Source organism: Cottoperca gobio, chromosome 13 (genome assembly GCF_900634415.1).
Source record: "Cottoperca gobio chromosome 13, fCotGob3.1, whole genome shotgun sequence".
Lineage (NCBI taxonomy): Eukaryota > Metazoa > Chordata > Actinopteri > Perciformes > Bovichtidae > Cottoperca > Cottoperca gobio.
The window spans coordinates 10,798,612-10,821,048 of record NC_041367.1 but is presented as its reverse complement, the minus strand read 5'-3'; the positions used below and the strand labels follow the sequence as shown (position 1 = coordinate 10,821,048).

The window sequence follows — 22,437 nt, the reverse complement described above, 5'->3', positions numbered from 1 at the left end:
GCGAGTGGTCTCTTCCAGGATGACAGTATTCACTGGAAACTTTGATGGGTGTGAAAAGGAATTTAATTATATGCTATGGCAGTCAGATATCATATATATTTTGTCGCCCATCTACTTGTTATCTCTGTTACCGTTTTTCTCTTCTGCTAAGACATTTCTTAAGATAAACCCACATTTACTAACTGCATTCCTCACAACTAAATCTCACATTTCCCCACCAAAATGAAGCGCTGAAGTACTTTCCCAAATTTTTGACAGACAAAGGATACACGGCCCAACCTAAAAACACACTACCATAAAGGTATACTGCTTTCAAACCACCAAATACAAAATACACCTCCCATATTAAACATAAATACTAACAAATGCTCTGAACACAACACTGGGGATGTGGAAATATATTATGCCGCATAAACAGTAAAAACAACAACAAAAGAAAAATCAGAGGGCAGGATTCAATGATTTTCTTCCACGTCTGTCTCTTTGTAGGTTTGTTTATTACAAGCCTTTATCTGAATGCCATGTCATTGTGTCTAGTACTCCAACACAATGTACATTATGATGGATTAAATGTTTCACTAATGTCGGAAAAAACACGTAGACTCGGAACACACAAGTGATTGTTTAATCCCACCACAGCCTGCAGTTTGTCCTCCTCTTGTGTTGTGTGATATTTTTATTAACATCAATCAACAGATGACCTTGGAAGCAGAGCAATAAACACCAGCTCCTCTCTGTGGAGAGCTGAGAGAGGACAGACAATCACAGGCTGTTTGTTTGTCAGTTGTTTACTAGCTGGCTTTAGGCCATCTCGCTCTCTGTTTCTCTCTGCTGGTAACACAAGAGTATCCGACATGCGGGAACCTTGTTGTCAGACTGAACCTTTCGGATGACCTGGAATTATAAAGTTTGTTCAAATATTAGTTAATGCATGCAAATGTTTGTCACCTGATGAAGAACTGTGACTGTGTGATGCCAACATTGCCACTGTTGAGTTTGTCTCAAAGATAATCTGTGCTAATTAGGGACCACAGATCATTTCACAGCAGGACTTTACAGTGATGTTATACAAGTGTATAAAAGTGTAACAAACATTTTGAATGTGGCATGTGCATTTGAAAAGTTGTGAATTGATTGATTTTTGTATATTTTTGCGTGTCCATGTGGGTTAACGAGACACTACACAGAAACAACAACCAGGACAGCCATAACAAATCAAAAATGGGCCCCCATTAACCCCTGTTTCTCCCACTCTCTTTGCAATGTGGCAGAATCAGGATACTACCTGGACCTAGATTTGCTACATGATAATTTAATTAAACGCACAATCATTTAGGAATGTGCAAAATGTTAGCACAAAACAAAAAAAATAAAGCTTCTAAAATCTGGATTTTGACACAGAGACCCAGTTCCAAAACCTCAATATCAGGATCCACCTTGATATCATTATCATGTTCGTTGATACTATAGAGAGGGGCAATCCAGCCTTGGTGTTGCAGAACAAAACATGCTTTACTGTTTCCTGTAGATGCCTTTATTTTTGTGTCTTTGTCAATTCCCGATTATGTGGGTTTCTTGTTTTGTTTACTGGAATAGATGGATGGCGTTTTTTCTGAGAACCAAATGAACAATGGCCCTCACTGTTGTCTGTTCATTGAGGAGGACGTTGTGTCTCTTGGCTTGCACTCCTCATCGCTGGTGAATCACGAGTCCATCACACGCAGAGAACAATTCATTTGAGCTGTGTCTAATCGTGGCCAGCAGATGACACCAAACTACTGATAAAATAAGGTTGTGCAGCAGCTCCCATTCACTTTTTAAAATGAATCCAATGACGCCAGTAGTGACAAGTAACTAAGTACATTTACTTTGAGGTAATGGTACTTTACATAAATATTTCTGCTTTAAGCTACCTTTAGGCTATACTAATACCCCACGACATTTCAGAAGGAAATATTGTTCTTTTACTGCTCTACAGTAATCTGACAGCTGGAGTTAGGCTATTGTTTACTTACTAAGATTTAATGATAATCTTATAAAATACAAGACAATGTCAAAAATTAAATTAACGGTTCCCAATCCTTTTGAATTGTGACAGCTGTTAAAAAAATAAAAAGGCTCTTGTTTCAAGTCTTTCCACCAAAGAGAAATTTCTCCTTTAAACTTCTCAGGTGGTTTCATATATATATATATACAGTATATATAATGTCTTTCCTGTCCCATTAATCACCCCACTACTAGGTGTTGGAACCCACTGGATTGAAATATCTGACTACTTTATATAAAGTAGCAACATCCACAACAGTAAAATGTTACTTATTCATACATGCATCAGTATTACCAATCCAAAATGGTCCTAAATATAATAATATATTAGTCTCAGGGGACATTTTTCTACATTAAGAGTATACTTTTTAAAACTTCAAGTACATTTGGCTTATAATACTTCAGTACTTTTACTTAGTTTGAACCTTTTTCCATTGCAGGACTTATACTTGTAGTGAAGTATTTTTACAGTGCTGTGTTGGTACTTTAGGATCAGCAGGCCACCATTGGATGAGACCAACTGATTGTTATTTGTTGGAAAAATATTTCTAATAACACCACAGTTTTAATCTATATTCTTGCAAGAAGGAGCTGAGTTTATACATACAAAGGATGATCAAACTCACACACATACAGATTGTAAGGCTGCCATGTGTTGCTCAGAGAAGCAACTGTCCCCGCCTCCGTATTTATACTTAATTCAAAGGACAGGAAGTCATGAAGAGCTTCCAGGTCAGTCTTCCTTTGTTCACCCAAGATGGGGGTTTACTGATTCAGATTGCAGAGATCAAAAGGACCGAACCTATTCAGATCAGGTCGTCCTTGGTTTATTACTTGTTTACAGTAAATAACAGATGTGCAATCAACTGCTTTGATTGGTCTACAGTTCATCAGCAGTTTGTCTCCTGTCCCCTGCTGTGTTTAGCACTCAGTTTTACCTCCTGTCTTTTGCTGTGTTAATCACTTAGTTTCTGGATTTTCCCATCATTATTTCAGATGTTTTAAGAATATGAAAGCATTATGTAATAAGAGGAATTGTATTTAGCTAATTATTGTTGCACATGTAAACAATTTACACTTTTTCTTGTAGGCAGAATAAACAAAAACTTTGTATTGTTGCAGCTATTTTTTAAACGAGACATTCTATATTCACATTTAGCTACTGTAATGATCTGCTTAACTGTGCTGTACATGCCCACAGAGTACAGTACCTACTCTATCTTCCCAGTATATCCTCTTTCTTGCCAAACTAAATATGTGTCCTGCCCTGGGCCTGTTTTTCATTGTTTTCTAATGTGATTGTATGTCAGTAACCATTCTTGCTCTGATGTACGCTAATCATTATCACTGCATGCTGGAAGTCTGGTCTATCTAACTTTGACCTCACTACTAAAGATAATATTTACTTTATAGTCCATTTCTATCATATCATTTTTTGATAAGAAATTTAAAAAAAGCTCATCAAATGTTCACCCCATAAAAGGAACACTTAATTCTTCTGTTTATCAAAATCCCTAAAATTAAAGCTACATGTTTTTTTTATTGGATAAGTACAATATGTGATATTCTTTCCATAATTGTTACAGGAAAATGTAATAGAGAATTTATTTAGAGAAGAATGGCCGACTAGTTGTTTTCAAACTGATGTCCTGGGAGATAAAATCCTCGGACGCAGATGATGACGGAAGAGATTGTAAAAGAGTGACGCATCTGTGGATAGTGTAACACATGTCTTCTCTCACCATAGGACTCACATGGATGCTCCTTTTTCATTCTATATGTGTGAGGGACAATGGAGCTTCTTCAGTTGAGCAGCAACAGTTGTGGCCTATAGCTGTAGAGACGTTATGTAACTTGACGGAGACAATGGAGGAGAGGTTTGTCATGCAAGGGTAATTAAATAAGGTTAATCCTGGATGGCTGAGGACATCATCGCATTTGGCAAGCACGATCACCTTTCAAGCATTCAAGGTGTTTCATTCTCCATAAAAAATAATCCTTTATTCCAGGCAGTGAATCTCTGCACATGATGATTTAGGAAAATCTATTATTTGTTGATTTTTTTATTCAGCCTTTAAAGTTAAAATTAAGAATTGATATCAATACAGTATAATCACAATTAGCATATAACATTATTCTGCATATTTTTAGTATTTAGCATTAAACTGAAGTGTGCTGATCAAGAACCTGCAGGGTTTTAGTGAAGTTCCCTGATGCTGGAAAGTATATAAAATGTGGATGAAATTTGATCATGGCCAATTAATAAGTAAATTTACCAATAAATATGTACATAGCATCTTAATGAAACCTCAGCACAACCAGCCAACAACTATACATTTCATCTGCAGTTGTACTTAACCTGAGGGATCTGTGTCAAATCCCACTGACACCTTAATCTGCTGGGTTTAGATCTGACAGTGATCGCTGCCAGCAGCTGCTGCTGTCTAAATGAGAAATCACGGTAGGAACCTTGAGAAAGTGTGTGTACTTGTGTTTGTGTGTTTTATAAGGGTCTATAATTAGATGAAGGGAGGGCTTGACAGTCATATGGTTTTAGGTGTCTTGTGGCGGTTGAATGCTATAAAAGCCACATTGCACGCCTCCTTCTGTGACACCTGCTCAGGTACCAGCTAAGGTAAGACTCATAGGTCTATATTTTAAATTTGTGGATTTTAATTTGCAACATTTTAGGAAAAATATAATCAGAACAAAACAATATGTGCACCAAAATCTGATACTGAAAATTATAGTCACATACAAATTATACATCCAACTATTAGTGTTTTTTCTAAATAATCCTATTTGTGCATCTGCTCTGACTCACTTGAAAAATTAATTTAGTGTTTTGTTGTTTTTATTATTGTTGATATTGTTTTTTTCCCCCTATCTATACAGGATTTATCAATCTGACCGACCTTTCTCCAGACAGCATGATTCACTATCTTTGTCTCCCTCTGCTGCTTGTGCTGCTGCAGCCAGCTCTGTCTCTCTACAACTGCTCGTCTGAGTACGAGAGGAACCCTGGTAGATTAACTATAACTTTCACTGAGCCAGATGGTTTTGTTTTGTACAAGCATTCTGCACAAATCAGAGCAGGTGGTATTGGGTAACGGATACAAATTGAGAAAATGACTCCCCCCCCCCCTTCAATGTAATGACTTTTTTTCTTATCAGCAACTGGATCCTTATATTAATTTCCCTTCTTGTTTAAAATGAAAAAAAGTCTCATAATATTAAAAACTAATCCTTGTTTTTTCTTTTTCCTTCTTTCATAGTCAATTCGGACTTGACAGTTGAATGTGGCACCAGTACAATCACGCTGGAGATCAACCTGTGCACGGCTCAGTGGGCAGGCTTCAACACCACAGACCTGGCTCTGAACGGGAAACACAACACTATGGAGTGCCAGGGCTCTCTGGACACCAGTGTGGACCCTCCAATCATCCGTTACCAGCTTCCTGTTAACTAACAGTCAGAATAACCCCTGCCGCCAGTCTCTGCAGGTCAGAAGGTTCTCTGCTGGAGGATGTTGAATAATGTTGAATTACTGGACAAATAGTTCCAGAGCTTTTACTGTAACAGTGATTTAGATACAAATATTTCATTTCGGATCATGTGGCAGTATTGAGGAAGGTTGTGTAATGATTGAGTTTTTTTTTCTTCCAGATTGTGGATGAGACCCCGGACCCCTCAGGTCCCTTTAGCAGCTTCTTAACTATCCAGTCAGTTATCATCACCGGGTTCATCGACTCACCCAGATCTGATCAGGGGTTGATCAGCTACACAACAGACCTCTACTATCACTTCTCCTGCCGCTACCCGCTGGAGTACCTGATCAACAACACACAGATTGTGGCGTGAGTCCATGTTAAAAAGATATTTCTGTGATAAATATTTTGTTGTAAATGTACCTTATTGCATTATGCCTGAGGCAACACATGACATGTACATACAGTCATTTTCTTTCCATCATTTTTTAGCTCCTCAGTCTCCGTTGCGACCAGCGATAATAATGGAACCTTCATTGATACACTTAAAATGAGTGTTTTTAATGTAAGTTGGCATTCAGTTAGCCTTAGATATACTCTACAATACTACAGAACATTTTCTCTTGATTTATTTTACTCTGATGTCTTCTTTCTCCAGGACACTGACTTTAGCTACCCGATAGTGGTACCTTCGACAGGCCTTGAGCTACGAACCAGGATCTATGTGGAGGTCAAGGCTGTTAACCTCACAGGAACGTAAGTAAAAGCCCATTTGGATGAGTGAATGCTACTAGTGAATTTGCTTATCTGAAAACAGATATTGAAATAAAAGTGGGCACAGGGTTTTCCGTAACAGTAACACAAACTGTCCTCTTTTCAGTTTCTTTGTACTGCTCGATCACTGCTTTGGCACTCCCACTCCTTACAACATGTCGCAGACTGAGCAGCACAACTTCTTCACCGGGTATGGATGATTAGTATAGCTTCTTACATGGTATATTAAATAATATAACTTCTACATCACTTTTTAAAATATAAACTATATCTAAATGTATCTGCTCTCCACTAGCTGTTCAGTGGACCAAAGGACATCTGTGACAAGCAATGGCTTTTCCAAGGTTGCCCATTTTGATTTTGAAGCCTTCCGCTTTGTTCAGCACCGCAACCAGGAAAAGTCCAGCATCTATCTGCACTGCATAATGAGACTCTGTGAGCCCAGCAAATGTCAAGAGCTGCTGTCTGTAAGTTGAGAAGAACAAATAACTCTGCTTTAAAGACATGAGAGAAGGTAAAGCTGAAGCAACTTTCAAAGGTACCCCATGACAACATTTCTAGGTCACAGATCTGAATGATACATTTATCACCTTTTATATAACTTACCTGTTCCTGGATCTTGGGAGTTGATGAAAATAGAAATAAAAGATTCGATTAGATTCAACTTTATTGTCATTGTGCAGAGTACAGGTACAAGCCAATGAAATGCAGTTAGTATCTAACCAGATATAGGAATAAAACGTTTTCTGCCCACAGTGTTGAGCAGACAGTAAATCACATTCAAAGACTTAATCAACAAACAATTGCTACTGAGAACATTGCTCTAAATAAGCAGAGAAACAGTATTTCTGCAGCATTGTATGGCTTTATTAGATGTCCGACAGTATAGGGAGATGGACAGAAAGATGGGAAACAACTGCAACAAAGGTTGGGCGGATTCGATGCGGGGACATTGTGGCTCCCCAGTTTGTCTTCATTGTGATTTTCTTTTCAATTCATCATAAAATAAAACAAACAAATGATAAACTTTAAACTTAAAATATAGATATATAATATAAAGTATATGGAGAAGCCATATTCTTTACATTAAATAACATAGATAACTGCCCGTTTGTTGTTTCTCAGGCCTGTAATGTCAGAAGAAAAAGATCTGTGACTCCTTTTGGAAAAGAAAGTGGTGAATCTGCCACAGTTTCAGTTGGACCTCTTTACACTGGCGGAGAAGGTTGGACCCAGCAACAACACTGTACTATAGTGAACAATGATAAAATACTTTACTTTACTGACTCTCTTTCTTATCTTTCCCCCTTTAAGACAGGCCAAATGCAGCTGCCTACAGTGAGAATAATTTCATCACATTCATCATTAGAAATACATGTTAATATCTTGGAAGATGTTATTACAACCCAAAAATAAATCTCAATTGATCTCCCCCTGCGCGCATCAGGTAATGACGCGGCATCCGAGAGGGATGATGTGGACGTGACAGGCCTGGCGGTGGGCGTGGTGTTTGGCTCGGCTGCTGCTGCCTTGCTGGTTCTGGGTGGCTGGTTTGCCCTGAAGAAGTTTTATTGGGCGGGAGGATTACCTCATGCCTTTAACTGATAGATTTACATTGTCTTCTCCTTCTCACCTCACACCATATGTATTACTTATTGTGAGAACATACAATCTGACAAACCTGAACTGTCTAGAAACATTAACTAATGAAAGCCATTTAGGAACAGAGTCATTTAAACATTTTATGTTTTTATAAACTTCTCATTGCTTAAAACAGTTGTATGCATACAGTATATACAAATATATATTTTTAAGCACATTATAATCTGCTGTATATAAGTCAAATCTGTTTTCTACATATTAAAAATAAAGTTTGAAATCAGGTTGGTGGTTGATGATACATGGCACAATAAACATATTTACACACTCATTCACATTAAGAATGAAACAAATACATCAAAACAACGCATACATATTTACAGGCTACTTAGTATGCTGGTACAATGGCAAACAACAAACCAAATTCATAGACATTTTACATAGTTTACATGTGCAGTGTATATAACTACACTGCACATGAGTTGGAAATTAGTAATAGGTAAAAATTCTCTCCGTGCAGCACATCAGTTTCATTCTCTGTAATGGAATTATGTGAAATTGCATTGTTCCTATAAAAAACAAAAATACAAATAAAATGTATGTCACATAATACACTTAAAAGAACAATAACAGCAGTTACTTGGTAGTTTGTACTGTTGCCTCGCTCTCTACACTGAGAGCTGAATGTCTTGGATCAGAGCGGAGAGTTTAAGTGAGAAGTCTTCCTGCAAAAGGCCACCTAGCTGTATGGACAAAGCGGTGGAAGAAGGAGACAGGCTGGGGGCTCCCTGGACCTCCAGCTCCCTTTCCAGCTGCTGAAACAGACTCTCCATCCGGGCCTGAAACACTTGGCTCTGCAGGGCTGCATTTTGGCAGAACCGCTCCATACTGTCGCTCACTTCAGCCTTACCAAGCCGTGAAGTTTCTAGCAGAGCAGTAAGCTCTGCTTTGAGAGCCCCCACCCTGTTCTGTGCCTCCGTCCTCAGAGAACTCACTTCCTGTCCCAACCTGAAGCTAATTTCCTGCCAGTGCTCTGACTTGGCTGCCTCTTGCTCACTAGCACTGATCTCTTTCAGATGTTCAATCACCTCGACAGTTTTAGTATGGAAGTCGCTGATGAGGTCAGCCACCTTGGAGCTGCTATGCTCCAGGGTTTGGCTCATCCAGTGGAAGGCTTCCTGGTACAGAGCCGGACTGACCTCTGCCTGAGCCTCTGCTGCCTCCATGGCCTGCAGATAAAGGCTCAGCTGGCCACACAGATCTTGGGTGTTGCTGCTGAGAGAGCTCTGGAGCTGCTGGGTGAGGGGAGCCAAGCGCTCCCTCATGCGGGCCAGGGTGGAGCTGAGGTGGGTTGAAGATGGGGACAACCGCTCTTGCAGCTCGGCCAGCTCTTGGCGCAGACGAGTACGCAGACGCTCTGACTCCATGTTGACTTTGCGTTGCATCTCCTCTGCCACAGGGTTTTTGCGTTGATCATCTGGGTTGTAGAGGCCACTGCTGTCTATGTGGCTCTTGTAGATTTTACTGAAAGAGAGACAAAAGCACACCATTAGAATAGGTTTTAAAATGTATTCTCTTTAAATATTTCACCTTGACTTGAGCGTAGTAATGTACATTTATTTCAGGCCTTTAACTAGTTTACAGTACTTAGTTTAGTCAACTTACTCCACATCCTTTGTGAGTTCTGTCTTATCATGAGCCTGGTTGTCCTTTGAATCAGTCCAGGTTGCCTCCCTGGTGTAACGGTGGAGTGGGAATGCTACAGACAAGAAAACATACATGAAAAAACGAAATGCATTGCTAAATAGGGGATGTTGCAGCAAACAGCATTTAAATTGCAATATATACCTGAAGTTGTCAAGCATGATAGGGTGAAGACCACAACTTTTAGATGCATGTTTATCTTTCTGTGGAAGGACAGAAGAAAAAAAACACCATAAGATTTCACTTATATTTCACAATACTGAACGTTTGCATATTATCTATAATTCCTTTAACATACATTCCCTTTTTGGTCCTAAGACAGAAGACAAGAGGATGATCAATATGGGGAAAAGTGGCTGGTCTTTACCTGAGGATCTGGGTTCTGCAGAGTGACTTCTTCTCTCATCTGACTTATAAAGGTTTTGTTATCAGAGCGGCTGCCCAAACTCCCTGTGTCAACAGTCACCACGTGGAGGGTCACATTGATGACAGAACACAACATGCATATACACACACAGAGAGCTACACACACACAGACACACACACACACACACACACACACACACACACACACACACACACACACACACACACACACACACAGCACATAGTGTCCACTGTTGAACTTTCATACAATTGAGCGGCATCGATTGAATGAAAATATGTCACGTCAATAAATATGCATCACTTTAGCATAGTGTACAAAAGGGGGGAAATTACTATGATAAGAATTATGATAGAATAGAAAACACTAAGCAAGTAAATACTGCTGATTATGCAAAACTTCTATCTTCTGTTCTATCGTATAACCAACAAAAGTCAACTTTAAGTGCAATATTGAGTCTTCATGCTTATCTACAGTGCACATTATGACGTTTCTGCATTTGTCTGTATTGTTAATGCATACAAAATACATAGAATGGCTTCAGATTTCCTGTCTATGATCTTTCTGTAATACAGTAACTTGTAGAATATTTGTGAACGTGACGTTGAGGGGTTTTGCACCGCTGACATGGATATGTGGGTGAAAGTTGAATCCTGTTTAGTTAGGTAACTTACGAAACGTCAATGGAGGATCATAGTCCATGGCTACCGTGATAAAATATGTGGGTTATTCCACTTATCCAAAGTCCAACATTTATTCCAATACAATAACAGAGTGAGTAAGACTTTGGTTACTGTACATTAAAAACAGCACCGTTGACTGCATTTCTGCAGATGCACAGTTAATTGTTTGCAACATTAACATACTGTATGTGCCCACAGAAGACCTTGTTACACTCATGGATGAACATGCACACATAAGCAAGAATTTATAGTTGTAGAAAAACTTACCATAACACTTGATTTCTTTAAATGACTGGACAGCTCAATACGTGTTATATGATAATAAACTGTGTTTCCTATTTAATTTGAATATGGAGCAAAGGTCACCAATCTTACCTTGGTTATTGTACACATGTGTGCAGAGATTACCATCAGAGAAACTGTCTGCAGGTCAAAGGTTCCACGAAATAGAAAACACTTTAATTTTGTCAAATATGTATATCTTTTTTTTACCAAATAAAGTAAATATGTTTGTGTAGGTGCAGGTCGCTTACATAAATAAATGCATACATTTTACTTATACCAGTTTACAGATAACACAGACTGTTATGCTGTAAATGACGTGTCAGCTATGGGTCACACAGACCTTGACTTTAGTCTTATTATCAAGAAGTAAACACAATTAATATCCAATATGTGAAGTGAAGTTTAAAGTTACAGCTGGCTTGCATAACGTCAGGTGCTATATCTGAGCTTGATATGTGAATTTCAATGTGAATTCAGCAGCTGCTGTGAAGCACATAGTGCTGCGTAGACTCCTCTAAAGCAAAGCTGCGTTGATGTACATTGGAAGCCAAATCTTTAATCAGTTTCATGGTAGGATTGAGAAGAACAAATGCAGTAATGTGACCCGGCAGCACCAGGCAGCCGTACTCTCTATTTTCCCTACTACTTTCCACCAGCATTCAGTCCCTCCACTGTCACTGTCACCTTACCTCACAAGGCCTCATACATCATTCAGCAGGCCATTGAAAGTCGTGCAGACTAACTAGCCCACTACTTACCTCGCAGCTCTGTCTACCAACAGACAGATCAGGTCATGTGTGCAGAACTACAGCAGGCAGTAGAGGTTTATCAAGGGAGTGAGTTCGCTACAGCATCTGCATTACTACTTTCTTGGCTATGACCAAAACAAGGCAGGCAAACAAGAGACTTTTTACAGATCCTGGATGAAGAATTCAAAATGTCTCCCTGAGTCTGGAAAAGAGCTGGGTTAATCTTGCACCGGACCTCTACTTCTGCAGGTGGACATATTAACCATGCCAAAGACATGCAGATGCAAGAGTTTCAGGTGTGTGTGGTGGAGTGCTGTGCTCCTTATTCTGGTTCATGGGAACAACTTGAGCCAACAGGCCCAGGAGAAGCCACCCTGCCAGCCAGGTAGGCTGTCAATGACAAAGAAATAACCATACCATCAGACAAACATTACATTAATTCATTTTTCTGCATGTGCTTAGACCAGGGGTGTCCAAACTACGGCCCGCGGGTCAACTGCGGCCCTCGGTCCATTTTTAATTGGCCCGCAGCAAATTCTAAAAGTATAATGGAATATGGCCCAGATAGAAACTTGCGCTTGAATGTTTTGTATGTCTTTGTTCAAACACAGAAACACAGTTTTGACTTGTCAGCTAACTTAAAACATCAAGTGTCAGATAAAGCTTGTGCTTTAGATTTTTACTGGATTGCATATGATGAGAGCACAGATGCGACAGACACCGCACAGCTGTTCATATTTTTTGCGAGGAGTCGACGAAAACCTTTGCGTTACGGAGGAGCTGCTTGGTTTTAGGAGTCTAAAGGGCACAACATAATTCGAGCACGAGAACTTTACCACAGAGAATGTCAAGTTTTCCTATCTGATATCGATGCTGTATAGATCGTGTGCATGTGACGTCACACTTACGTCCCAACCCGTAAATCAGCCATGTTGGATGATATACACAACCAAGACGGCGCCCGTTCACGTGGGAGTTGCTGCAACGCTTCGTATTTTTCTTTGTATTTAAACGTCTAAGATTGAAAGAAAATGCCAATGGTGTGCGCAGTGTATAATTGTGGTAATAACGCTACTCGTGACCCAGAGAAACGGTTCTTTAGATTTCCTACAATCATCAAAAACAACGATCCACAAAAGAGGGATGAATTACTGTCTACCGAACGCCGTAAACTGTGGTTTAGCAACATAACTCGTGAGGACTTAACAGAAGAAAAAGCACAATTCACCCGTGTGTGTGGCGTCCACTTTATATCTGCTAAGAGCTCAGTGCTAAAGCTATGTTTTCAATGTTTACGTTAAACATTTGTGCCTATGATATACCCGAACACTGTAAGACCTTACTTCTCCATATCGCTGACTGGTAAATAAGGCACTTTCTTTACATGTGATGGCAGCCATTTGCTCTTTTCTTCTGTGCATGTTTTTGTTTTGCTTATTCTTGAGACTACTTCAGTTGCGAAAAGCAAAGCACCAATGTGAGAACATGCTTCGCTTAATCCAGCCATACAATCACAGTGTGCGAGGATAACATTGCCGCTCTTCTCACTCACAAACCACGGCTTGAGCGGTGTATCTCGAACTCTTTGAGAGTGATTTACACGGGCATGGACGAGCACCCTGTCATCTTTCAGTGGTTTGGTAAGAAGACTACCAACCCAGCCAGAAACAAAGACATTATAAGCATCTAAGCTCTTGTATGCCTTCATTTGTGCTGTTGGTTGCCCACGACGTTTGTAGCACAAGGTAGTTCACAATATCCGGATATTCAATCGGCGGTAATGAATCTAAATCCTCAATATAATCCGACGGCTTTAGCGTGTACAGGTCACGGCCGCAAATTTGGACTTTTTCCTCTGAATCTTGCCTTTGCAGAGGACTCCAGAGAGTCACAATACTTTGAAGAAGTCGGAGTTGTATTGCTGTTGTTGTTCGCTTTAGACGCCATTGTTGATTTGTATATCATCCAACATGGCGTCGCACGCATACGTCACACAGTTTTGTCACGTGTTTGCACACTATCTATACGGGGACACACTCCACCATTCTGATGTGCGCTGGCTGAGTCGCTTTTATTCCCTGAGATCAGAAATCGATCTGTTTTTGAAAGAGAAGGACCGACCTCTTCATGAGCTGAGTGAGCTTCCATGTTTGGCAGACCTGGCATTTTTAGTTTATCTTACAGGTCATCTCAACACTGAACAAGAGCCGACTGCGCACATGAAAGCATTCTGTGTGAAGCTCCGTCTCTTTGAGACACAACTACGCAACGTCAATGTAGCGCACTTCCCCACTCACATATGTGAGCAAACAAATGACCGACAGCATCTCTGTGATGTCCTTCATATCTCAACCACCAAACTTAATCCTGACCTGCAGCATCCCTCAGTCCACAGCATCACTGCTCCCACTGAGTGCAACGCTGTTCCCATCATAGGCGAGTTAAAAAATATATTACAAAGTATTCATGTTAATAAGCTCAATTTTTCAATATATTCAGTCAAATAAAGTTTCTAACGTTAGAAAATGTTAACAAGCTCAATAACTTATTTGTTTAACAAGCTTGAGATATATCCATCCCCATTTCCCCTTATCCCCCCCCCCCCCCCCCCCCCCTCCTTGATTCTTTTTTTTTAGGCAATATACCTCAAAAGTATGAGTGGCCCAGCCCTTCGTATATTTTTCTGTATGTGGCCCTCAGTGAAAAACGTTTGGACACCCCTGGCTTAGACACTTACATCATGTTCTGACAGCACTGACTTTGTTGTTGACCTGCGTACTTCTTTGTATTTATCTATTTATTTGTAACAGGTTTTTACTGCCCTTTGGGGAGTTTCTCTCCAGTCCCCTGTCCAAAGGGAACCTATGGGCCACCTTCTGGTGCTGTGTCCAAAGAAAGCTGTCTGAAGTGTCCTCCTCACCACTTCTGTCCTAGAACAGGTCTGTCTGTCTCCCTGCCCTGTGGCCCTGTGGCTCAGCAGCCTCTGTCTGGTCAGGACACTTGCCTCTGTCTGGGAGAGGGACAGATTTTCCAGGTGACAAAGTGTGTTTCAATAGTAGAATCAATCAGTCGTTCCCCCCGATATGTGTGTTCCCTCTGGTGTGTTTATGTGACCGTTTTTCATAAAACCGCCACTAGTCACTCACTTTATTATCTATCATGTAAGCTCCTGCTTTATTCTATAAAAAACATTTTGCACTTTGACATGAGAGTAGCTTTCTACAGAAGAAACGTTAGACTGAACAATCTGTAGCTTCAAGCTGAAAGAGCTCTAGATCAAGTTTCCCAGCTGTAGGGTCTTGTTTCCTATTCTGTTGCAGCTTGTACAGGTGTTGAGCCCTCCACTCATCAGCTCATAATAAGGAGAATGAGATTTATTTTCTCTGAATGTTGCCTGGGTGTTTGTGCGAGAACTAATGTTGAATGAATGAATGAATAAATGAATGAATGGTGGAATAAAGGAAGGAAGGAAGGAATACACTTGAGAGAATGAATGAATGAATGAATGAAGGAATGAAGGAAGGAAGGAAGAAAAGTACATGAAGGAGTCAATGAATGGAGGAGGAAAGTATGGAAAAGCTGAGGGGATCAATAAAGGAAACTAGGAAGGAAAGGAGGTGAAGGGATCAATGAAGGATGGAGGGGAGGAAGAAAGGAAGGAAAGGAGGAAGGAGGGAAGGAGAGGGAAGGAAGAAAGGAAGGAAGACATGGATATATAGATAGATAGATATATAGATATATAGATATATAGATAGATAGATAGATAGATAGATAGATAGATAGATAGATAGATACATACATACATACATACATACATACATACATACATACATACATACATACATACATACATACATACATACATACATACATACATACATACATACATACATACATACATAGATAGGCTTTGTCAGTGATTAGGTATTATATTAGGTAACAAAGTGACCACACTGTGATCGGCCTGCAGTATTATACAACACAATATTTGGACCCTGCTGTCTTTTCTGCAGACCAGTGATGGGCTATGCCACTGCACCATTGGCTACCAACCTGCCAACAACGGAGATGCGTGTGTACACAAACTGTACGATGTTTGCAGAGATGGAAAAACCCGTTCACAGTATGGAGTCTGTCTGGACAGATATCAGTGGTCCCTTCACTGCAGGCAGCAGGTTAGACAGTGTTAGTAATCATATCACACACAGAGATGCATACTAAAGTAGAGCAAAGGTAATTGCCATGTGTTTCACAAAACGACACAGGATACTAATCTGAAGATCTGCTTGAACGATGCATGAGGGTTTTGATAGACTGGGGACTGATCTGTTTAAAGAACTAACTGACAAAATATACTCAACAATCACAGATAAGGCTAATGAGTACAACCTAGGTGTCTTTGCCCTTTCCTACATGAACCTGAAAATACTTTATCTAGTAGAGACTAGCATTTGTCCCACTTAATATTTAACCACAAACTGCGTCATGTCACTGTTGCTTTCCAAGGCCTTCACTGTTCTCCTTGTGCAGTGTTTATTTTTGTCACTGCCCTCCATAGCAGTATTTGGAACAAATGACCTTCCACCTAGTTACACACTCAAACTGAGCATAAATGGAGAATGCTACCACTTTTTATGTGATAAATAAATAAAACAACACTCAGACAAAAGCTGTTCCGAGCAAAGAAAAAATAAGCAGAATTTGCATGGTTTAAAAAAGGACCACATTTGACTAATAAAGCCTAATCCTAGTTTTGCATTGCTCTCCTGCAGGTGTGTCAATCTGCAGAGGACTACCAGGGTTATGATGGAGAGCTGGGTCTGTGTGTTTGCAGACAGCCTCCTGGAAGAGCTGCGTGTGGAGGCCTTTGTAGGAGAAGGCCTGCTACTGAGCTGGAGCTCCACTGCCAGTCCAATGGAGAAATGGAGCTGGTGTGGAGCTATGGCAGTCAGGTGAACAAAGGCAGCTGCAGGTCTATATATAGTACACTCACACACACAGCAACATATCCATGCACAAAATGAAAAGAAATACAGAGAGAAAGCATGCTTTCTAGTATTTTTGGCCAATATAATTAAAACAGACTGTTTCTGAATAGTGTTCTACTCGATCTCCATGCAGTATTTCCATTGAATAAACATAAACCTTAGTTTGAGTTACATGCCTGGTCAGGCAATGCATTCAAAACCTTCACACAATTTCGTCTTTATCGCACCAGCAGTGAAAACGTAGGACAAGCGTCTCTTGTGTTGCATAGACCTATTAATTGCAAACACTGTTATTGTGTTTGTATGTGCAGGTGACAGACGTTTCAGGCAGTGTACTGGAGATGGTTTTTAAACAGTTCAACTCCCAGGGGACTCCTCTGTGCGAGAGCCATCTCAGCTCCTCACATGCTGTCTACATAGTTCAAACGACAGGTAGAGAGACACAAAGTGGCTTTCTGTCTCGCTCTCTCTCTCCATTTGTCTCCCACATCTTTCTCTCCCTTGTTGTCTGATTGCAGAGACAGGTTTCCTCGGCCACCTCAGCGGCTTCCCAAAGGAACTTCAGCATCTGTTTCCTGTCACCCCTGAGCGGGACACTGAGAGCTCCGCTGGTTTGTCATAGCAAAACAATATTTTTTGAATACAAATAATGAATAACCCATTATGAAGGTCCTGTGCTGTTTTCTTTTTTTTTAGAGAGAGATTCTGAGAATCTGTGGGAGGTCATCGAAGTTGAAAATATCAGACGTGGAGGCACCAGGAAGGAAAACAAGAGTGATGTCAAAGAAGAAACGAGAGAAACAAGTGTAACTGGAGTTCTGAACCCCACAACGTGTCTCCATTTGGGCGACGTTATACTGTTCACTGTTGACACACGTTACTATCCTCAGTATGATCTGTAAGTCAGATGCTAGGTGTACAATTCTCTTCATTTCTATCTTTACTGCTATGAATCCGTGCTTTGATTTACCTTCTTAATGCCTTTCAGAGACAACTTGTACAACACAAACAGTGATTTCGACTGGGGGCCAGTCAGAAAGCTGAAAGAAGAGCTGACTCTGTCTTGGACTCCTCCCAGTTTCTTTGCGGTGGTCTTCAGCCAGCCTGGAGTTTATGTTTTTACACTGAGCAGCAATCAGCACAAACACATGGTAAATACATTTAAAATAATATAAGCGTACCCTGTGTACATGTAGTTTATTCCAATATTCCTTGCCAAATTGCAATGTGTATTCCTAACTGCATTTTCTGGCTGCTTGTTATGCACATGCCTGACAATGACGTAAGAACTTTTTCTGTGAGAGATTGAGATAGTAAAAATGACAGAAATGTGTATCAAGTCATCACTTTAGCCATGGTGTGCAAGGGTGTCTGCATGCATTTGCTGGTAGAGTACAAGTACAAATAAAAGACGGACCTGCTGATCAAAATATTGCTCTACAGCACACCTAGTGGTCAAACATGTCACAGAGCATCTTTAAGTTCAAACATCTCGGTCTGTTCTTGGGCCTTAACATGTCAACTTGCAAGACATAAACTAAGCTTTGTACTCTTACTTAAGTGCATCCACTAATAGAAATATACATATTAAAAACACAAGCTGACAAATTCCTAGATTTAGATTTATGGAAGCAAACATGAATACATGAATGTCAAATATTCCCTCACTCTCTTCTCTCTAACTCTTCTTCCTCAGTATGTGCGGGTGATGCCAGCAGGTGGTCAGTGTTATGAGCCTGGCCCCTTCTTCCCCACCATCCCTCGCCATGTGACCAGGCTTGGAATCAGTAGGAGACGCAACCTGTTACTAAGGCCAGATTGGCTGGTGACCGGAGGACTACTTTTTGGAGCTGTGGTCATCCTTTGTTTATGTGTTACGCTGCTGGTTAGTGTACAAACACACACTATCACATGTTCATAGTATCACTTATTCACATTCATCCATCTATCCCATAGATCCTGTTCCGTGAATATGGGTGGCCTGAGAAGGAACCAATCAGAGCGCGGTATCGTTTGTTGCAGTTGGCCTACCACATGGACGACTACTCATCAAAAGGTTCAAGAGTGATCACACTTAGGAAGATTCACCGAAACCAGCAAGCTAGAATGATACAAGACTCCATTCAGCCAGGTGCAATATTGCACACACACACGCGCGCACGCACACACACGCACACGCACACGCGCACGCGCACACGCACGCGCACACGCACACACACACACACACACACATACTTACTGTACTTATACACATTAACACACTGATATTGTGTTGGCCTTTGAAGACCCTTGTAGCCTCTCATGTAACGCTGACAGTGACCCCTTAGTGTTGGTCCCACCCAACCAATTACTGCTGTAAACGCTATTATCACACTCCTGATATCACGTGACAAACAGTACAAACCAATTTCACAGGCATTTCCTCAGATGACAATATTGTTGCATTAAAGTATATAACTTTGCTACATAGAGCTATTTATCATTTGACTGTTCAATAGCGTCAAAAGAAGGCGTAGGCTATTATTAAAACAAGAACATATAACATTTCCTCCCTTATACCCGTTCTTTATAAAAATGCTTTGGCCTTCTGAAATGGCCTGGGGAGAAACAAGTGGATGCTGTTAAGGTTGTACTGTAAAGACTGAAATTATTTATCAAAGCTTGTGAGATGTGTTTTTTATATTCTCTCTCTGTCTCTCTTTTTGTTTCACTCTCTTGACCACTGTCAGAATCTTTGGAGGAGTTCTGGGACTATGAGCACCAGGTGGATCTGGAGGCATTCAGCAGCAACACCTTCTACAGCCTCCTGCTCAAACAGAGTCTGTCTGTCACCACACGGCTGGGACAGCTCACGGCCGAGGCCTGTAGCTTTTAATAACTGTACAGCATGTGAAAGGATCGACATAATTATACTCCCTCTTTTCCGTCACACACACCCTGATACATGTATTTATTTTCTATGAGGTTTCTTCCCTTTTCTTGGGACACCAACATATATTCCCCTTTTAGAATTAGTCCCATACAAAATGATAAATATCCTACACATCCCCAAATGACTGTATTATAAATAGTCTGTACCAATGGTGGGAAAACATCCCACACAAATCACAATACTGAAATTCAGATTCCTGATTTTCTTTTTCTTTTATTTATTTCTTTTTCTTAAATACTGTAAGATATTTGATCATTTAGCACCATTTCTGCTGTATGTCAAATATTTTTGCTTATTTATAAGGAATAGTTGGACATTTGACGTTTTAGGGACCACTCTTATGTTTGTACGCTAAATATGAAGCGACCACCAGCAGCTGTGAAAACAACACCAGTGTTTCTGTCGCGGCTCGTACATATGATAGTGCTATAGATCTTCTCATTTAACCTATCTCATATTGTAGCTTCAGTTGAAGTTAAACTGTATAGAAAGAGATTGGGTGTCAGTTTTTTGTTGCACTTGTCTCTCTCCTGCGTCCTTCCTGTTTGTACCACCAAATTGTTGCTGCAGAGGTTGTTGTTACAGCCCTCAGGACAGCTGAGGTGATAAAGATGTATGAGGAGAAGGTACACACCCTGTGTTATCCCATACATGTGCACGTCTTACCAGTGTTATATGTGTGCTAGTGGGGTGCGGTCAGCTGTGTGATCTGATTACTACGACTTAGGAAGACACTGTTTGTGTGGCATTCATTTTGGTTTCATGTTAGTGTCTGTGTGTATGCAGGTGAAGGAGCTATATCAGGGAGTGCTGGGGAAACTGCAGCTACTCCACCCACGCTTCATCACCGAGGAGAGGATGGGGGAAGGTTATGAGAGGATGAGGAGGGAGGTTGAGAGGGAGGTGGTGCGAAGGAAGACTCTGGCCTCACAGCTGAGGACTCTGCTCGACAGTCAGCTGCAGGTTTACATTACATGACGTTCCCATCTGTGCATCTCCCATAATACCGTTATAAAAATGAGGAACATTTGAATAAATCTATTCTAATTAAAAGGAAAGAGAGAGAGAGAAGTGTATGTATGTGTTCAAGACAGATTTTAAAGATACATATTGTTTTGTTGTTGCAACTAATGGTTATTTTTATACATTGTCAACTAAGCTGCAGATTCGTTTTGGTATTAATCGATTAAAGGCCTGCAGAATACGAAATGGTTGAAAAATGCTCAGGGCGATGGCATCAAATGGATTGTTTTGTTCAAGCAACAGAACAAAACCCACAAAGAAAAGCAGCAAAACCTCATATTTTTAAGTTGGAATATAAAATAGTTTTGCCTTTTTGCTTGAAAAGTAACTGCTAATAACTTGATTAATGGACTAATTGTTTCATCAGTAGATCTTTATATTATCTTTATTATTTTTCATTAGGTGTGACTGTTTTTGCTGGTTTCTCCAGGTTCTGAGGCGAGAGCAGCAGGCCCAGCAGAGGGTCTACAGTGTGCTCACAGCTCAGCTCAGAGAGTGCACCAGACTACTGTCCAAGGTTTATAACAACAACCACCATCAAAAGTAAAGCTTCCACTCATCCTTTACAAAGTGTCACAAACAACAATCAGAACGGAGTAAATCCCGTTTACACTTTCAATCTGTCGTTTGCCGTCTTCAGTTTGATCCAGAGGCTGACATCCCTGGTGGAGGAGATTGGAGAGCTGCTGTCAGCAGAATGCCAGCGTCAGGGGGCCTGGGGGTTTCTGGGCGAGGGTACAGGGGCCAAGCTGCTCTGCCCTGACACTGGAACTGTGCTGACCAAAGATCACATCTTTGGTGAGTCCAACACCCCTGAGTTAGATCACTTAAATATAAAAAAAACCCCTCTGTCCTTGAATCTTAGAGAAAGAGCACCATCTGTTGCTAAAAATGTGCATTGCAACAACAAGATTGCCTAAGAAATATATATAATAAAATCACATGTTTCTATTCTGAAAACATGCGGATACACCTACACTTTCCCAGAATTATTTCACAACCAAACAGGTTCATAGATTAACTTTTGTATTCTATAGCTCATAACATGGAACATTTTAAACAAAGCTATCCCACCCATGGGAGGAAATAATAAAGACACATGATTTTATACTTTATTAAGGTTTTTACACTACAGCGATTCATTTGAGAAAAAGAAATCAGCATGAAAAGCAGTACACCCGGCATGTGGCTGTGCTCTGATTCCAAACAGCTTAAATCATGTCATAATTATTTACAGTTTGGGGATCACTCTAAGCCGTTTCTCCTTCTGCCTCACTCTAGGTCCTGATGGGTCCCTGCGTGTCTGTCGAGCACTTCATTGTGATTCAGTCACAGGGCTCATAAGGCCAAACGCTCACAGCCATATGTTGCTGAGCAGCGGCCACACCATGGCAGTGCCACCGGATTTCTTCCTCCACCCACAGACTGGCAGAGTTATGCCCATAGCTGGCAATGTGGCCTATGATCCTGCAAGCTCTACTTTAGTGTTCACAACTGACTCATGTACAGGTAACATGAGGGGTGACTGTGGGGTTTTCGGGGTGTGACATTTAGAGATTTATTTAGAGATTGTATTTGTTTGCACAATAAAATAAAGCAGCAGAAATACAACAACAAAAGAAGAAAAGGAAGAAAACCCTCGAGGCTTATTGAAGGAATCTTATCTCTATAAGCATTATTATGCAGCTAAAATGGAGTTTGATGGCAGAAAAAGCTCCACCAAAGCACATTAGCTTCTTTCTAGACTCATGATTTTCAACAAACAAAACAATCTGTGGTGT

At 40.5% G+C, this 22,437-nt stretch overlaps 2 protein-coding genes across 2 annotated transcripts; one reads left to right on the top strand and one right to left on the bottom strand.

The window, feature by feature from the left end:
* The first annotated feature begins 4,976 nt into the window (after window positions 1-4,976).
* On the top strand, window positions 4,977-7,940 carry LOC115018114 (zona pellucida-like domain-containing protein 1). The gene is given in 11 exon segments (XM_029446930.1): window positions 4,977-5,070; window positions 5,322-5,512; window positions 5,514-5,549; window positions 5,713-5,903; window positions 6,027-6,099; window positions 6,193-6,290; window positions 6,415-6,498; window positions 6,604-6,775; window positions 7,434-7,533; window positions 7,623-7,646; window positions 7,756-7,940. Coding segments are annotated over 11 exon segments (1,221 nt in total). The 3' UTR covers window positions 7,914-7,940.
* A 635-nt stretch (window positions 7,941-8,575) lies between these two features.
* LOC115017781 (apolipoprotein A-I) lies at window positions 8,576-9,899 on the bottom strand. The gene is made up of 3 exons (XM_029446475.1): window positions 9,756-9,899; window positions 9,573-9,666; window positions 8,576-9,431 (listed from the first exon to the last, which is right to left on the bottom strand). The coding sequence occupies exons 1-3, from the start codon at window positions 9,802-9,804 to the stop codon at window positions 8,576-8,578; spliced, it is 999 nt and encodes a 332-aa protein (XP_029302335.1). The 5' UTR covers window positions 9,805-9,899.
* Between the last annotated feature and the right edge of the window lie 12,538 nt (window positions 9,900-22,437).

What these genes read in the sequence shown, in the direction of transcription:
- LOC115017781 (XM_029446475.1), bottom strand. Translation starts at nt 9,804, where the DNA reads ATGCATCTAAAAGTTGTGGTCTTCACCCTATCATGCTTGACAACTTCA. An exon ending in ATCATGCTTGACAACTTCAG is followed by an intron (nt 9,667 to 9,755) that starts GTATATATTGCA and finishes TCTTGTCTGTAG; the next exon opens with CATTCCCACTCCACCGTTAC. An exon ending in GAACTCACAAAGGATGTGGA is followed by an intron (nt 9,432 to 9,572) that starts GTAAGTTGACTA and finishes TCTCTCTTTCAG; the next exon opens with TAAAATCTACAAGAGCCACA.